The 18310-nt window shown below is 44.4% G+C and overlaps 1 protein-coding gene across 6 annotated transcripts in view; it reads right to left on the reverse strand.

Moving 5' to 3' along the window:
• The window catches only part of cadm4 (cell adhesion molecule 4), a gene marked incomplete at its 3' end in the record, with an annotated part of 151543 nt that overhangs the window by 21380 nt on the left and 111853 nt on the right, over window positions 1-18310 (reverse strand). For all 6 annotated transcript variants that reach the window (XM_079640090.1, XM_079640089.1, XM_079640088.1 and 3 more), the window contains exons 2-3: window positions 12368-12514; window positions 4418-4705 (exon numbers count right to left, since the gene is read on the reverse strand). In XM_079640090.1, coding sequence (XP_079496216.1) covers window positions 4418-4705; window positions 12368-12514 — 435 coding nt within the window. The remainder of the gene's footprint in view (window positions 1-4417; window positions 4706-12367; window positions 12515-18310) is intronic.

Raw genomic sequence — 18310 nt, forward strand, 5'->3', positions numbered from 1 at the left:
GGCCTAGCATTACTATACTTGTGGGGACCTAAATCTGTTTACACAGTCACGTGTGGGGACTCACTTCCCTTATGGGGACAAATTGGAGGTCCCCATGAGGGGAATCATTAATTCTAGGGTGAAGACTTGGTTAGGGTTAGGGTAAGGTTAAGGGTTAGGCATGTGTTGGTTATGGTTAAGGTTAGGATAAGTCTCCAGGAAATGCATGTAAGTCAATGTAATGTCCCCTGAAGTGATGTATACATGGTATGTGTGTGTTTGTGTGTGTGTGTGTGTGTGTGTGTGTATGTGTGTGTGTGTGTGTGTGTGTGTGTGTGTGTGTGTGTGTGTGTGTGTGTGTGTGTGTGTGTGTGTGTGTGTGTGTGTGTGTGTGAGAAAGAAAGAGAGAGATGGAGGAGAGAGAGGGATAAATAAGAGAAAACGCATTACCAAATTTAATAATTTAACTGAGCTAGACGCGGCGAGGGACTGGCGTCAAAGGACCAGGGTGAGAGAAGAAAGGGAAAGGGAGAGAGGGACTCATAGACAGAGAGGGCAGCAAAACGGGCATGATTTGTGGGGGAGGGGGGGTGAGAAAGGCTGCAGCGAGATGAGAAGTCCAGACATGAAAGAGGACGATAAGAGGGCCAAGTGAGATGCAGAGAGGAAGAAAGATGCGAAAAGAGAGGAGGAGGAGAGACAGAAGGAGGGAGGATGAACAGCAGGGCGACATGCTCACGTACTGGGAGTTTATGCCTGCTCAGGCAGAAAAACAACAATATGACTTGTATCGCGCTGAGTTTTCAATTACGGCCTTCGAGCAAATGAGAGGAAGCCTAATCGAAGCGAGAGACGCGGGGGGGGGGGGGCAGATGAGACGGACTGAAGCAGCGGTGGGGAGATAGTGTCTTAATTAAAGAGTGCTTTCCCATATCTGTCCAGATCTGCCTCCAACCTTTAGTGTCACAGTTCATTTAACTCAGGGCCAAAAGAGAGGGGAGGGGTGGGGGGTGATACAGGGAGGGAAGGACATAGGATGAAACAGGAGGAAAGGAGAAGAGTGGAACCTAGATCAGAAGTTAGGGGAAAGAGGAGAGAAGGAGAGAGGAAACAGGAGAAGAAAGAGGAAACTGGAGGAAAGGAGAAGAGTGGAACCTAGACCAGAAGTTAGGGGAAAGAGGAGAGAAGGAGAGAGGAAACAGGAGAAGAAAGAGGAAACTGGAGGAAAGGAGAAGAGTGGAACCTAGACCAGAAGTTAGGGGAAAGAGGAGAGAAGGAGAGAGGAAACAGGAGAAGAAAAAGAGGAAACTGGAGGAAAGGAGAAGAGTGGAACCTAGATCAGAAGTTAGGGGAAAGAGGAGAGAAGGAGAGAGGAAACAGGAGAAGAAAAAAGGAAACTGGAGGAAAGGAGAAGAGTGGAACCTAGATCAGAAGTTAGGGGAAAGAGGAGAGAAGGAGAGAGGAAACAGGAGAAGAAAAGAGGAAACTGGAGGAAAGGAGAAGAGTGGAACCTAGATCAGAAGTTAGGGGAAAGAGGAGAGAAGGAGAGAGGAAACAGGAGAAGAAAGAGGAAACTGGAGGAAAGGAGAAGAGTGGAACCTAGACCAGAAGTTAGGGGAAAGAGGAGAGAAGGAGAGAGGAAACAGGAGAAGAAAAGAGGAAACTGTAGGAAAGGAGAAGAGTGGAACCTAGATCAGAAGTTAGGGGAAAGAGGAGAGAAGGAGAGAGGAAACAGGAGAAGAAAAGAGGAAACTGGAGGAAAGGAGAAGAGTGGAACCTCGATCAGAAGTTAGGGGAAAGAGGAGAGAAGGAGAGAGGAAACAGGAGGAAAGGAGAAGAGTGGAACCTAGTTCAGAAGTTAGGGGAAAGAGGAGAGAAGGAGAGAGGAAACAGGAGAAGAAAAGAGGAAACTGGAGGAAAGGAGAAGAGTGGAACCTAGATCAGAAGTTAGGGGAAAGAGGAGAGAAGGAGAGAGGAAACAGGAGAAGAGAGAAGTGTAAGTAAAACGATCAGGCAAGAAAAGGAAGTGCTACTCTCTCTGTGTCTTTGACTACTAAAGCCCTTTGCAACCAGTAGCCAAGCTGACGAGCGTCACGTTTTTGTCACCGCTGATATTTAAAGGGGAAAAAAGAAAGGGATTTTAGATGAAAAGAACAGGAAAGAGCAAAGGGGAAGGACAGAGAGGAAAGAAACAGAATAATGGTGACAGGCATGTACTGACAGAAAGAGAGAAGAGACTGGATGAAAGAGACGTTTGGTGTCAGACAGAAATAGAAAGGTAAAAAAGGGGGCAGCTGGAATGTACTTTGAAAGGACAAGGCATCGCTCCATGCATGTCCCTAAAAACGGTTGACATCAGATTATCTCACACTACTTTATCCCGTCTGTGGGAGTTCTTTGAGTGCATCGAGTGCGAACAAATGAATAATGCAACACATTTGACGGCAATTTGTACTTTTAAACAATGTTTGTCTGTATTTATTCAAATCTGAGATGGAGAAAATAATAGCCATAAGCCTGAGTGAGAGATGCTTTGCATACATTTGTCAAAACTTTTTTTTTTCTTTTTGGTGCTCAGTCAACTCTACACGGTTTTTGAGGAATTCAAATCAGAAAGTGGCATTATACATAAATGCTGATTTAACGGTGGAGTGGAAAGAGTGATTTCTCGGGGGCTAAACCGACTGAAGGCGAGAGAAAAATTAGTCTCAGATGTATTATTGAATCAAGTGCTCCTCTAATTGAGAGAAGCCAAGGGAGACGGAGATAAGGAAAGAAGGATAGATCAAGGTATCAGACGGATGGATGGCTCAGATTGATCAGAAGCAAAGCAGTATGTGAATTCAAATGTGTTACTTTGTTAATGTGTGAGGTAGTGTGAGAAAATCTGGAGTGTAGCATCTGTGCTTTTACATAATGGAGTACTTGTTACATTTTGTGAAATTAAAAACACATTTAAAGTAGTATATAGAGAGAGGGAGATTTATCTGTATTGACAGGGAGAGAATTTGATTTGTGGTTGCATTAGAAAAGATAGAAATGCAGTAAATTCTTACTAATCATTTCTGTTGACGTCCGCTTTCACGACACATAGATCATCACACAGCCTAGATATATACTTCTATGAACTTGTGACTATTGCTTGGGAATGGATTAGGCCCTTCCTACATCCAGGACATTGTTAAACCATACACTCAAGCACTTTACTCTGCCAATAGGCCAGCTACTCCTTCACTGCACATGGGACCCAGGTAGCCCTTAACAAAAACACACCTGTTGCTATCCTGGCTCCAAAATGGTGGAACTAGCTTCAATATCAGGAACAATGTTTTACCCATCCTTCAGCGCAGACTGCAAAAAACACCTGTTCTGACTGCATTTTATAACCAACATAAAATAAAAAAGGACATTTGTTCTTCTAAGCGGGAATGAAGCACTGAAAAAGGTTGGCTTATTAAAAGCTAATGTATCTGCAGGAGTCTTTTTGGAGTTTGTTTCCTCATGGTTCAATGCTTATTTTGAGTCACTTTGGATAAAAGCATCAGCTAATGTAAGGCAACAAAACATTTTGGCAAACAAAACCTTCATTTTCTCCATCCATTTTAAACTGTTTCCTTTAAGCCATCTGCTATTCTGTCAAAACATCAGTCATCAGTCCATTCATCAATCAGACCGACATTTCTGATTATATCCACCCGTTAGTTTCCTTATCATCTCATAATAGTCAAACAATCCTTAGAGCAGGAGTGTCCAAACTTCGAGGGCCACATACAGAGGGGGTTTGCTCACTAGAGGTGATTAATAACACCTTATAAGTTAAGTTGGAAAAATCAATCAAATGTAGGTAAATTATTCTTGATGCTTGAAAATGCTTTAAGAAAAATAACAGCTCTCCAGAGGGTTTCATTTATTTTGTTACAAAAAGTGTTGGCAGCTCATTCCTTAAAACATAAGCTTTAGACTGCTTATAATAAGAGGAAATATCAAGGGTATATTTCAAGGTTGTTATGTAAATTTGTTATTGGGCTTTTTTCTTATCAACTTAGATTTGTTAGAAAATGTTTCCAACTTTAATTGACTGAATTTATTTGAAAAATGGTCTTATTAACACATGCATACTACTGTGTAATGTATAGTTTAGAAATACAATATAAGACCGGCAGAAGTTTCATTTGTGGTTCGTATTACATTATACTTTTTGAATTTACTGAGGGACGATTTGGGCAGCATTTGGCCCCCAGGCCGTAGTTTGGACACCCCTGCTTTAACCAATCGACTATTCTGTCAAACCATCAGTCATCAGTCCATTCATCAATCACACCTCAATTTGTGATTAAATCCACCCATATATATCACTTTATACCCCCCCCCCCCATTAGTTTCCTTGTTTCAATATCTCATAGTAGTCAAACAATCTTTTAGAGCCTTGTTAAGGTACCTGGAATCGCCCGTCCGTTACGCATCCAGCGCAGGGTGGCGGCCGGCTTGCTGCGTGGGGACACACAGCTGAGCTCCACCTCCCCCCCCTCCACGGCCTCCTGCTTCACCTCCACCGTGGGCGTCTCCGGGGGCACGGAGACGGAGAGCGTCGCCACCTGGTGGTGAGTGGCGTCCGTGTAGAGCTGGCAGAAGTAGCCGCCCTCGTCCGACACGCTGACGTTGGTCAAAGTGATGCGCACCAGCCTCGGGGTGAAGAGCACCATCTGGAAACGGTCGTCCTTCAGGGCTGGGGGGTGGACAGAGACAATGGGGAGAGGAAGAAGTGGGGTATGGAGGCGGGGGGGGGGCGGAAGAGAGACAGCATGGGAGAGGGTTGTTGGAGAGGAGGGGAGTGGGGAAAGGAGGATGAGATGGGAGGTGTGATGGATGAGAAGATGGGGGGTAAGGGACAGGAAGAGAGACAAGGAGAGGGAAGGTGAGTACATCAGTCATCGGTAGAAAAGAAATCAGTGAAGTGAGACTTCATTCAAATACATTCTGTATTTCTGCATGTAAAGAGTAACGGTAAAACCAATGGGTAAACAACAACAAAAAGGATTTTACTCTGGGTCAGTATAATTGATTGTTTTTTTCTGTTCTAAGGCTTCAGGGACAGACTCCGAGCATTAAGAATTGTTTTTGTCACGGTGCTTTGATTGCTTGAAATATTCCGCACACACAAGCTGAGACTGCCAAAGTGAGTGTCATATTAAATAACTTGTTTCAACACTTTTACTGGCAGCCTTTTGCTGGCGTTATTACCAGCCGTGACAGTGACACTGGTATTGTTTTTAGAGTGTGAGTCTCTCTGTGTGTCTACATGGCAAAATGTGCTTTTGGAGATTCCTACTGGAGTGGAAACTACCTCAGAGGCAGCTTCAAGTACTTTGCCAGTCACAGCGACAGCGTTTCAACCAAGCAAGACGGAGTAACAACACGTTGAAGGTGTGTTATTGAGATTAAGTTTGAAGGTGCATTTGTTCTGATTAAGGGTTGACGGATGTAAGGGTTAGAAAAAAGGGGAAGGGACCATCGGCCTGGTTCGGTGCGGTGATCCATTCACAAGATTGTTGCTAGTTTTTATTTTGTTTTGGTGAGAATTACCCAATGGAGCAGGTTTATACCTCACCCACAAACTCAGGCTCCAGGTTAATTACACAGTATTTATACCAAGGCAAAACCTTGCTAAATGATTTGCAATTTTGTATTACATTGTTACGGGCTTGACATGCCGCTTTGTATTTCTGAAAGTCTATTTTGCCACAGTCAATAGTTTTGTATGTATCTGTTCAGCCGAAGCAGTTAGCCTAGGGGTGCAAGTGATGTGCAAATTATTCCGTTTTATATCCAGTGGGTTGCAGAGGAACTAGCCCGGCTTGGTAAATGAATATCATAGGTCACAGAGTGTGTAGCCTGCCTCAGAGATTGATAAGAAAGAGATCCTTCCATTCTCTCATTTAACACAGCCGTCTTATTAGCGATTAAATTGGTTGCCGGCCTCAACAGAGACGTGCTTTCTGCCTGTCAGTGGTCTTATTTTTGGCATATTCCTGGAACATATTAATTGGCTTCCAATTGAGGGAAACAACTGTCAATGACCACAACACTAGACCTTTATAAATTGGTGGAAACATCTGCGCTGTGGCCAGACATTCAGAGGTTTAGAGCCAGGTTGAAGCAAACCTTCAGTAACAGCTCAGATCTGTAGATGTAGGTTAGCTGATGTTGCCACTTACAGGACAGAAATAGTGACAGTGGCTGCAATTGCTTCCACTCTTCTTGCAGATAAGGGCACAGGTTAGTTTAGAATCATAGGTCTGGGTTTCAGGGCTTAAAGTGCTTTTACTTTTTTGCTCGGCAGTTGTGTAATATTAGTTAGAAGTGGTTGCTTGCACTTGATATGAATAACATCACCATCGTGTTAATTAATGTCAATGATGTGTCTCCCACACCAAATCATGGCATCACATCACCCCGGTCCTCAAAGAACTCCACTGGCTTCCCGTCTCACACCACATTCACTACAAACTCCTGGTCCTCACCTATAAAGCCCTCCACCATCTGCCCCCCCCCTACCTCACTGACCTCCTCATCCTCTACCAACCACCCCGGTCCCTCAGATCCACCTCAGCCGGTTTGCTCTCAATCCCCAAGGCCAAACTCCGGAGCTTCGGGGACAGAGCCTTCTCTGTGGCAGCCCCGAAGCTCTGGAACTCCCTCCCCCAAGACCTCCGTGAGTCTGATTCCCTCACCCTGTTCCAGTCCCGTCTCAAAACCCACCTCTTCAACTCTGCTTATCCTTAAACCCGCCCCTCCCCCCTCTGAACCAACACCCTCCTGACTGCTTTTCTGTTTTTGTTTTGTTTTTTGTTTTTGTTCTTGTTTTGTTTGTCGACCTGACTCATAATGTAAAGCGTCTTTGGGTCTAGAAAAGCGCTATATAAATCCCATTTATTATTATTATTATTATTAACGATATATCTGACTTTTTTACTTGTTTATCTTCCTCATACAGTGCATTCATGTCTTTGCAGCGAGTTATTGGCAAGCACAGCATGCACAAGAGAAGCGAAGGCTGCTTTAATTGAGCGATATGACATTTTCAGCTTTGGACTTATCCCTTAGCCTCCAGATAGTTTGCTCTGTATTAGCAAACAGCCAGTTCTATCTCCCACAGTCTGGACCAAGTGGTAATCTGCGATGTCCCCTCCCATGGAGAGCGCTGCAGACGAAAAAACTGGAAAACATTGGACAAAAAAGGGTCCGTGACATCACACCAGACGATTTTCTGCTCTAGAATTTATGGTGCTGCTAAATCTTAAGCTCAGTTGATATGAAAAAGTTCAGACAGAGTTTGCAAAGTCAGTCTCAATGGAGCAGCTCCAGGCTCTCCATTGATACAACATAACAGATGTTCTCCTCATTTCCAACTTGAGGAAGAAGCTTGCTAATTTTCCCAAGCAATTATTGGACTATCCTTTACTAGAATGTATTCATTCATTCTCTTTGCAAATGATTGTTTTATCCCTTTAAGCCGATTTCTAATTAGTGTCTGGCCCTTTTATAATGGATCTTATTAGGTTTTGATCATTCTTGTTTTCTTCGCTGTGAAGCACTTGTTCAACCTTTTGAAATCTACTATGCAAATAAGGCTTAATGCAAAACTCAGAATGAGTTTAAGGAAGGCTATTACATTGAGTAGTGCTGCCCTTTGAGTCAGTGATAGACAGGCTAAATGCTACAATTGTACACAGCGTAAACACTGCAATTCAGACTTTGAGTAATAACCAAAGAATGGAAACGAAGAGCAAAAACACATCAGCTTTCTAAATTGTGCAGCCGTGGACATCAGCTACCCTCGGCAACCCCATGAGGCACAAAGAAGAAAGAAAAGAGAGAATGAAAAAGTTAAACATGCAACAATTTCTCTTTTGTTATTCAAGAAAGAATGAAATCAATGGAGAGCAAAATGGTGATAATAACAAATAACACTAATAACAGTTTGTGGGTGACAGTGGCTCGATGCCTATAGATTCTGATTGGTGACTCGCTTTGTATCGACTTGACTGTGAAACCTCTCCCTCACTCTCCCGTTTCTATTTTATTCCGTCCCTATCTCCGCTCCTTTGTGTTGGCTTTGGCTCACGTAGGGAAGCGTACACACTTCCCTGATGTAACAACCGACCATCTCCCGGCATAATTCATCACAACACAGCCTCTACAGTACTGATATTGGCTTTGTGTGAGCGCGAGAGAGTTGAGCAGGAAAAGAGACTGAGAGAAATAGTCTAATATAGCTTCATAATGCGGCTGGCGGGAAAATACAATACAGACAGAGACAAAAAACCACAGGGGACTGAGAGAGTGGCCCGAAGCGATGGAGTCAGTCCACTAGTCCTGGAAGTACACCAAACTAATCTCTCCACACAACCCCACAAATAATGTCCCCTACACCGGATGGCAACCAGGGTATTGTCAAAGAGCGGTTCCCCCCAGATAGGTAAATCTTTCTTCTCTTTCCGCACTAAATGGCAACTAAATGTCAGACTTCTGTTCAAGTCCAAGTTCACCTTTATTGTCCTGGCTCATTTGCATGCTGAGGAGAGTTGGGGAGAAAGAGGGATACGGACCACTGAAGAGAAAAGGTCCATTTGCTTAGTTCCACCGCTCTATTACAGCTATCAGTCCCCACAATCTCATAAAACACACCCCCGGCTGGTTGCTCACTTGCAAAACAGGCAGCCTAATTCGCAGCACTTACAGCAGCGCCTCTATTTGGGCAGTTAGTGTGGAATGGCTTCGGCACAGAAAGGTCTCAGTTTGTTAGCCTGATATCTGGGCACCAGATGGGCGATAGGCAGAAATGGAAGGGCTCTACAGCGAGTGATGGAGCAAACACGGAGGTAGAGAACCAGTCAGATGTAATTAACGCTCCCAGAAAATGTCCCCAACGAGCCGTTTTCAGTTGCCAAATTAGTCACGGAAAGCCATCTATACTTTGTACCTTACCTAACCCTTGGATCGTTTCCTAATGCTATCGGCGTCCTCATCCCTTATTACTTCCTTTCCCTATTCTTTCTGATGCTGTGTCTTCCTTTACCTTCCACCCGGCGCCACAAAAATAATAGAGGGGGAACGACCACTATTATTTTGATCCTTTCTCATTTCCTCCGTCTTCTTCCTCTCTGTGATTAAGCTTCATCATGCTTTCCGAGAGGGTGCAAGTCCATTTCTCGTGGGAGAGCAGAGGGGGCAGCTCTGTTTGAATACTTAATGGAACTTACCAGCAGTGCTGATCTGATGGAATTGGGGGGGAAAGTTGAAAGTACGTTTTTCCAAAAGCAGCGACCTCAAATACCTCATTAAGGTCACTTTGTGATGCAGGAGACTAACGATTGGAGAAAGGGTGTGTGGAAGAAGAATATTTGAAGGCTGTAGCGGTGAAAACTGAAGGCTGCTCTTAAGTCTTCTCCGAATTCTTTGTCAGATCTCGACATGCATCAGAAAATATTCACTGACTCTGACTTGACGTGGGAGTCTTGATTGTTGAATCAATGTTATTACAACTCAACAAAATTGTGAGGATTTGTAAATATTGAATGTGTCCGAGCAGAAACTTTCACAAAGAAAAACATCATCGGTACATTTACATACGCTTAAATGCTTTTTGTTGTTCTAAGCAGATTAAGCATAATATACATAACTGCGGTTTTGACATTTATTCGTTTGACCTATCTACTACTTAATACGGTTAGCACTGAATATATTTGCCATTTCCCTTATTAGAAAGATGATGAATATGCAGTCGTGTGTGACCTTAATAGTCCTCGAAAATGAGAAATGTTTAATCGATCACAAGCTAAAAAGCAATGAGACAAATACAAACACTGTTATATTTCAAACAACCATTTTGGCCTCAGACGCTGTCCTCATTTCAACTCAAAGAAATCCAGCTAAACTGAAAGCTTTATTTGCACTTCAAACATATGGCCTGCGTACCAATATCAGATTGAGATTAAAATAACGATGTGTAAGAGTTTATTTTGATAAACGTCTGGAACTCAGCCACACTTAATTAGAGCAGCTTGATTGAAGTTAGCTCAGCAAACAGACTCTCTGAAAGTCAAAATCACGCTGGGATAATTGGCACCTGTCAAACAACAGCAGAACAATCTAAATCATAACCTATGAAAAGTATTTATAAAGCAGCATGTGAGACAGACTGAGTGGGCAGACCATTCAGAGAAAGGTTCAGATCTTGGGATGTAGATATAAAAGACACTGTTGAGTGTATCTGACAATAGTTCAGCGGGTGTCCTTTCAGAGGGCTGTAGGGTTTCTGATCTGCCTGTCAAACGGTTTGGTCGCTTTAACTGTGTTCATGCTATGGCAAGTAAAGGCTCTGTATGGTGTAAATCGGAGGCTTGAAGAAAACATATGACTTACTGTACACTTACACATACAAGCTGTGTAAGTGTCTTTCCTGGCAACATGGTTACCTTGATAGGATATGACCTGAAGCTATCATCTCTTTTGTGTATGTAGGATATTAAATTAGAAAGTGCAAATAATTACCATAATGCTAAAATGGTTGGCGGTCGTATTTAGCAAGAAAGACATAGATATCCTGCACTAGATGATTGGTGTAAGAAGGTACTAAGAACACTCCCTCTGGAAAAACTGACCTGCAATCTCTATGACAATGTAAATGGATTTATTAAAATATGCATGGCAACCAATTTTGGACTTTATTCTAACCAGTTGATAACATTGGATCTGGCTTGAATGTCATGTCACAGAGTGGGAACACTGGCCGTCCATTCGCTCTGCCACCTCTCCTTTAGTGCATGTCTATAGGCAGGGGTGCACATAAGTGGTACGCAGGTGCGCATGCGCGGCAATAATCTGAAATGCGTACCGTCACTTGTGTCACAAAGCGCATTTGCGTACCGACGTACTTGTGAAGCTTTTCCAGAAGGCGGTTAGATCACCGGACGACAGAGTCGGTTTCCGTGTGCACAGACAGGGCTGCTGTTAACGTCGGTCTGTACATCAGCACAGCGTTAAAACAGCTGATCACAACGTTCACACGCTCTGATCGCCCCCCCGTTGACATTCGCGATACAGAGGGCTTCATGGGAACTTTGAAGGGAGCCAGAAGTTGGAGTACCAAACACTGACTCCAGGTGCTCATCTGAGTACCTCATTGAGAAAGTTGTGTGCACCCCTGTCTATAGGTCCTGTGTGTGTATGTGTGTATTCGGGCCTATCTGTATAATTGCAAATAAAATAACACCAGAGAGAAGAACTGAAGACCCCCTCTGGGATTAATACAGTTATCTTAATCTTAAATGTGTAACTCTTGCTGTTGTTGTGTTCAAAATGGGAAGAAGCGCTTCAGTACATATTTGAAACTGGTCATTTGTGTAATTGTTGAATATCATATTCTACCTGTTTATTGATTATGCAGAATAAAGTGGAATGAGGCTGAATTTGATATATTGGCGCAGTCAATCACTGGTGTACTGTTACTGTCCTGTATCAGGTGTTGGTTTGGCATTTGGTTTCATTTTGAACCCGAATCAAAGCATTCATTGGGTCGCTAGGCTGACATCATCTTAAAAACAGAGTTGTTTGAATATGTTCAAATTCACCCTCTTGCCCTTTATTGTAAACAGCTACAAATCACATGTTTACTCCGTAGCCTTGAGCCCAAGCTAACGTGTTAAGAAGTTATCACAACGATTACGTTAAGGGCATAAATACCTTTTGCTACACGACAAAACATATTGAAAACATTTGCTCCAATTAAGCAGCTCAACAGACATTTCAAAGGCAATGCTTTAAAATCCTTGATCATTGTTCTTCTGCTCAGAGGTTGCCCAGCAGCTCTAAGAGAAAATATGGCAAAGGTAGCAGCTTTTGCCCTTAATTTAGTTCAGAGAAACAAGTAGAGTTTGTCTACCCTGAGGCTCTCAATGAAATCCATTATAAAATTGGTTACCATTTTTTGTTGCCATAAAGCCGCTTTAAAAAAAGAAACCTGTGAACGCCAAGGTTATGCTCTAATGAGGTGCTGTAATAAGTTCTGATCTCATCAAAGGGGTTAAAAATGGATTATGCAGAGAGCTTTGAACTGTGCTTTGAAAACAGTTAAAGCAGTCACACTGTTAGGGCAGAAAGAAAAACCATCATCTAAATTAACTCCGGGGTTATCTGACTTTTTAATGTGAAATCGCTTCAAAGGCAAAGCGAGGACATTTGCAATAAGAAAAATGTAAAGTGCAAGTGTTGGTGAGTCATTGCTAATGTGCTTAAAAGGCTGGCTTCAAATGGAACTGAGGGCAAATGCAGAGACATAGATGGATTAAGTTTGTCTGCACAGGCAAACGTGCACGCAGATACACACCTCGCGTGCCGTTGAAGAAGAGCGTCTGCCGGCGGGGATTCTGGATAACCACGATTGATCCATCGTAGTTCTGGAGGCGGCAGGAGATCTGGGCCGTACCTCCCTCCAAGACTGTCACATTCTCCGCCTGCACCGCCTGACAACGGGCTGAGGAAGAGAGGGATAGACGTTAATGTAGTGTTCGAGAGGGAGGGTGACGGAGAGGAAGAAAAGAGAGGGGGGGGACAAACTAGGAACAGATGCGGAGAAAAACATGTTCAATTTGTACTGCACTTGAGATAGAACCTTTCAAAATAAGGTACTTAAAGCATCCTTCATTTACTGGCCGTTTGTCATATGGAGACAACAAGGGAGGAAAGGAGAGGGGGAGTAAAAGAGAGGAGGAGACAGAGTGATGAAGATGGAGAGATTGAGAGCTTGAGAAAAAAGGACTCAACAAGTAAAAGAGGCTTCTTATGAACAATATGTTCTTATGATTATAATTACTGCTATTCATCTCTTTACGTGCACACATGCAAACAGGCCTATTGCCTCTGGCTGGTGGGAATCACTGGAGAATGCATCAACACACACATTTGAATACAAGATGCCTTATTAAGTCTCTAAGTGGTAGTCTGTCTTGAAAGTAGACACACACACACACACATGCATGGACACACTGAAATGTTTGGCTCACACAATCTGATCACACTCTGGACTGCGGCCCTGCCACCACCTGTGTGTTAATAAATAGTTCAAACTGTGGTGTTTCCGTCATCGCCTCAGTATGAAAAGCTTGGCAAGGTGCAGAGCAGTGAGACCGTGTCGACAGCCTCGAATGCACTTCGCTCATTCTTAATTCCATTTCTCATCCAGGTGCAAGCTGAACCAATTGATTACACGCCATTATCCCAATGTAATGGCTCTTATTACAGGTATTTGTAAAGTGCTAGAGGGGGGGAAATCACTCAACAGTGTTTGGGACACCTGTGTGAATATTCATGTGTGGATGCATGCACACACACAAATATGTGGTGTGACACAGAAGACACTCACAGAAACTTTCATTCATTATCTTTCAAACTAACTAGCCCGGCCCCTAAATCCCACATTTTCAACTTGGGGGCTGAGAAACAGCGGGGAGCCCCTTTCATGTTGCTGACAGTCAGTAATGAGGAGGTTGATTATGATCTGATTGGAGCGTCCTCTGTTTGTGGGTCAGGCCGTTGCCACAGCTCGGCTGACTCACCCACCCACCCACCCCCCCCGCTGAGCACAATGGACACCGAGCTGCATCGTTTGAATTCAAGTGATGTATGCGCAATTAGCCATAAGGCTCCAGCCAGCAGTGGACTATGATTGCCTTGAAGAGAGTACCAGCTTGCTGGCCTCCCCAAACTAGTATTTACCAATTTGCATTCCCTCTCTCTCTGGCAAAGTGTTTGCTGTGGGGAGGATTTAGAGAACGACATCAATATCGAAGCACGATGATAAAGCGGGCAATAAGAAGTGCCGATAAAGACGACGGGACTGTATATATTTCAGTGCTGGGGCCAGCAGCGTCTGTGAGCTCTGAACACCTTGAGAAGGCAGGAAATGTTGTGAGACAAACAGATGGTGGCTGCCATCGCAGAAGTTGCTGACTTGACTGCTTTGGGCCAAAACGAATGTGTATATCTGCAACCGGGTGTGTCCTGAGTTTAAGTTTGTGCACACACATGCACAATAGGTGAGCGTGTGAGCAGGGCTTGGCATATTGCAATTAAGCCGCTTTGACATCATCTGATCCTGCCAACTTCATCCAAATGTAATTCTCCCCACGATTTTAATCTCTTTTAATGAAATACTCAAAGCCCACATATTCATCACATCAGGGGAAACAGAAAGACACAGTGGATATTGAACTGAAGAAAGAAAGAAACCAAGAGGGGATTAAGACAAAGGGGACGCTAATACTTCACGGAACCGAAAAAAAGTCTTCACAATTAACACTAATTGTAATCATTATTGCTCCCATTCTCTGCATCAATATTGTGATTCATATGGGGGGCCATCAAGGCCTGTCTCCGTCATCCCAATTATTTTACTAATGGCTGTTATAACTCATCACCATGGCAACCGGGCTAGGCCTCCATTGTTTTAAGTCGTGTTAATTGTAATAGTCCTGCTGTGCATCCTGGCCAAGTCAGAGCAGCGTCTGTGTGTGATTAGTGACCCATCAGAACCAAAGAAAATGTGAGGGTTCAATGGTGAGCGCCTCCAGACAAAGAATGGGGTCCAAAGTTTGCTTATGGGAGGAGGCCAGAAAAGCTAATTAGCTGTTCATTTGTAAACCCACTTCATCTGACAGCTGTCACCCCTTCAAAGGAAATGAGTTGCAATGGCGTAGCAGTAAAGTGCAAAGAAAATCGACAAAGAAAAGTTAGGATGAAAAATCATCCACCGCTGTAACGAGCCGAATGGCAGGCATCCGCCGACGCCCGCTGAGAGATGCCACCCAGAAACACCTGCTGGCTGCTGGTGGATGATCAATCTGGGCGAAGAGAACAGAGCGATGGAGAGACGGTGGGGGGGGGGTGAGGACTCTAACCAGGAAATGATAGCAGGGAGTTAGGAAGCGATGGTTTGGGAATAATAATACCAGCTGGCGGGGGCTGGACGAATACATACGCGAGATGACGCATATTCCTCTCTCGCTCGTAACGCAGCTGGGTAAAAGCACTTTAGCTTGAATGTAGGTTTTTATAGGCTGCCATTTCCATCAAGGCCACGAGCCTCTGATTCTGATCACCAGTGTAAGTATAGTACAAACAGGGAATGGAAAGAGGGGGGGGAGAGAATCAACTTCTGTGACAGAGGTATTAATCTGGCCTCCATTAAATCCTGTGCCTATAATAAAATACTCCACAAGCGTTGAATCATAGTAAGAGAGAATGCTGAGAGCAATCGATACCATGGTAGTGCACTGACTGCCATGATCAACGGAGAGATAAAACAGTGCGGGGAACAACAACAATCACTTCTCTCTCCAACCAAGCGGGGGCAGTGTTTCATAGCAGTGGATAGGTCCTTTGCATCACTTGAAACGCCTCCACTCTGGCTGTCAATGGTACAAAAAAAATTAGCTTTTATTTAGTACAGCAATAGAGATCCGAGGAAGGGCAATCATTTCAAAACACATAAACAAATAAATAAATAATAGGCGGGCAAATTCATAAGACAAGGCTGTTCTGGGGCCCTTCCTAATGGTCTCACAATGGGGTTGAGTTATAAGCCGAGGGAGGCTGGGGAGAGAGGGACACAGGGAGGGGATGAAGGGAGGAGTGGAGAGTTAAAAGTGGGGGATTTGGGAGGTAGCCAGGTGGACTGCTGGCTCACCCTTGGTCACGGTAAATTCTAGAAACTGCCTCAGTGGTGCAGGGTTAGCAGGCTGAATTACCACCCCTCTCCCTCGGTTTCACTCTGCCCTTATTTCACTCTCCACATGTCTCCGAGAGTGAAGAGAGGAGACGATACGACCGAAAGACAAGAGATGAAGAAGAGATGAGCTGTCTCCATTTGCCCCCCAAAAAGCCCCCATGTATCCTTGAAGGAGTGCACTCAATGTCTCCCTATTCATTATCTCTGATTATCTTTCAGTTGGAAGCGGGCCAAGAGCTTGTGTTTTCTTTGCATGCCGGCCACGGATTTACAAGGGAATTGCTGCAGGAGACCACAATGCACAACCCGGCGAGCTATTACTGCTCTAATTAAAACAATAACAGCAGCTCGTAGTTTCCACTCTTATGGGGTCGTCCGTTGGCAACTTCTCCATCTCTCCCCATCTGGATGTACATGTTTCCCGTTATCCCCCGAGTCAGCGAGGCGAGCCGGTTTCCACAGTATGTATGCAAATGAAGATTACAATGTCTGTGTGTGTGTGTGTGTGTGTGTGTGTGTGTGTGTGTGTGTGTGTGTGTGTGTGTGTGTGTGTGTGTGTGTGTTGCTCCAGGTTCATCACAGAGCGTTGCAGTGCACTGACTCTCTAAAATAGCTGACTTTGACGTTTTTTCCCCTCCATAACTCCCTTATGCAGACCCACCACTCTCCCCCAATCCCTCTCTCCCCCCTTTTCTTATCCCTGTCTAAAATTATCACTCCATCTCTCACAGGGAGCCAGCACTCTGCCAATCAAATCCAATGCAAAGAAGGAAAAAAAGATTCCCTCTATAAATAATACATAATCCTTTACAAATTTCGCTCTCGTCTCCCTCATTACCTCCTTTCTTTCGCTTTCTCCCGTCCTCCTTCACTTCCTTTTTTTTAGCAAACCACACACCCCACCTCCCCCCCCTCCCCACCCGCGCTTCCACTTAGTCCACATCTCATAATTCTCTCCACCGGTTGCCTCCGTGTCTAATCTCACTCTCACCATCTTCCTCTTTTCTCCTTTTATTCAAACCCCCAGTCTCTCCATCTTGAGCCTGATCTAATCCTTTATTCCTCCTTCCTTCATCAATCCCTTTCTTCCTGTCTTCTTCCTCCATCTCTTCTCCCTTATCTGTTATTGCATTGCTCATCATGCATCTTCCTCATCGGAGCTGTCCTAAAGCTCCTGGGCCTCAGGAGAATTGTTGCAACTCTTTCTCTGTCTCTCTCTCTCTCTCCCGTTAGTTGCGTTCTCTTTTCTCCATCTTTCCATCCCTTCTTTTCGTTCTTCATGTTGTCCTCTCCCCCCTCCACCCTTGCAATAGTTTTCTTCCAAGCTGCAATAGGCTTTCTTTGCCATGCAATCTCTCTCTTTCTTTCTCTTCTTCTGACTCAGTGGGAATCTTTTCCTGCCTCTGTGCTGGTTCCATCTCCACACTCCCCTTCCCCAAATGTGATTTGTTCTGCAGCTCAAGTCTGCGGCATAATCGCGCTGTTTTTATAGTGTGCTGGAAAAGAGCACGGGGAAAGACAGAAACAAAAGTGGGGCAGGGGGACGAAATAAATGTGTGGAGCGAGAGACTGAATATATCGTTTCTGCTTCCTCCCTTATTCTCTAATTAATCTTATTTTATTGCAAGTTATAAAGCTCTCTCTCAACTTCCTCTCTCCGTCTGTGTTCTTTGATAATCTTTCTCCCCATTCGTCAGGAACCTCCCCCTCTCTCCATCGCCCACCGATACATTGAGCGTAATCCCTGGTCACACTTGACCTCTCATTAGAAACATTTACGTTCATTCATTTTTCATATTTCACATCTTTTTTTAAACACTCTTGACTCTGCTTCCCAGTCACACTTCCTCCATCCTCTCATCCCCCTTTTTCCTTTCACCCCCCCTCCCCGCTGCAGCATGGCTTGTTTTGACCTTCGCATCTTTATGTCTCTATGGCCCTTTGGTGTATTTCAATCACCTCGTCCCTCTCTCAGTGGGTCCCCTCGTCTCTCCTTTCGCGCTGCATTGCATCTCCCTGAGCGCTCTCCACTCCTCTTGTCCACCCATCCCATTACTTATTCTGCTCTCTTGTTCACCTCTTCTTACCCTTCACCAACCACCATCATCACCTCTCATTCCTTCCATTTCCTGTCTCCCAGTTTCTATTTTCTCTCCTGACAGTTCGCTCTATCTACTGTGAAGCCTTTTATGGCCTGGGTCTGTCACAGCCCCAACAACAGTGCGACAATGGCCACCACAAACACCCCAACAGCGGCTTAAAGGAAATTTACAGGGCTATTACGCGACGGCTACCCCACTAGGGATTCACCACAGCCAAAGGAACTGGTCTTAACACCCCCTTCAAAATCCACCACATGGCTTCCTTCCCTTTCGTGTGTATCTGTGTGTGATGCCAATGAATGTGTGTATGGGAGGGAGGAAATGTACGGGCGTGTGCGTGCACTCATAAGCAAAAGTGTGTGTGATTCTGTGTTGAATGGGAGTTGATGTGCACACAAAAACTACTGGCATGAATTACATAACCACGCTGACTGCCAAAACA

This window comes from Notothenia rossii (assembly GCF_949606895.1).
Source record: "Notothenia rossii genome assembly, chromosome: 7".
Classification (NCBI taxonomy): Eukaryota; Metazoa; Chordata; class Actinopteri; order Perciformes; family Nototheniidae; genus Notothenia; species Notothenia rossii.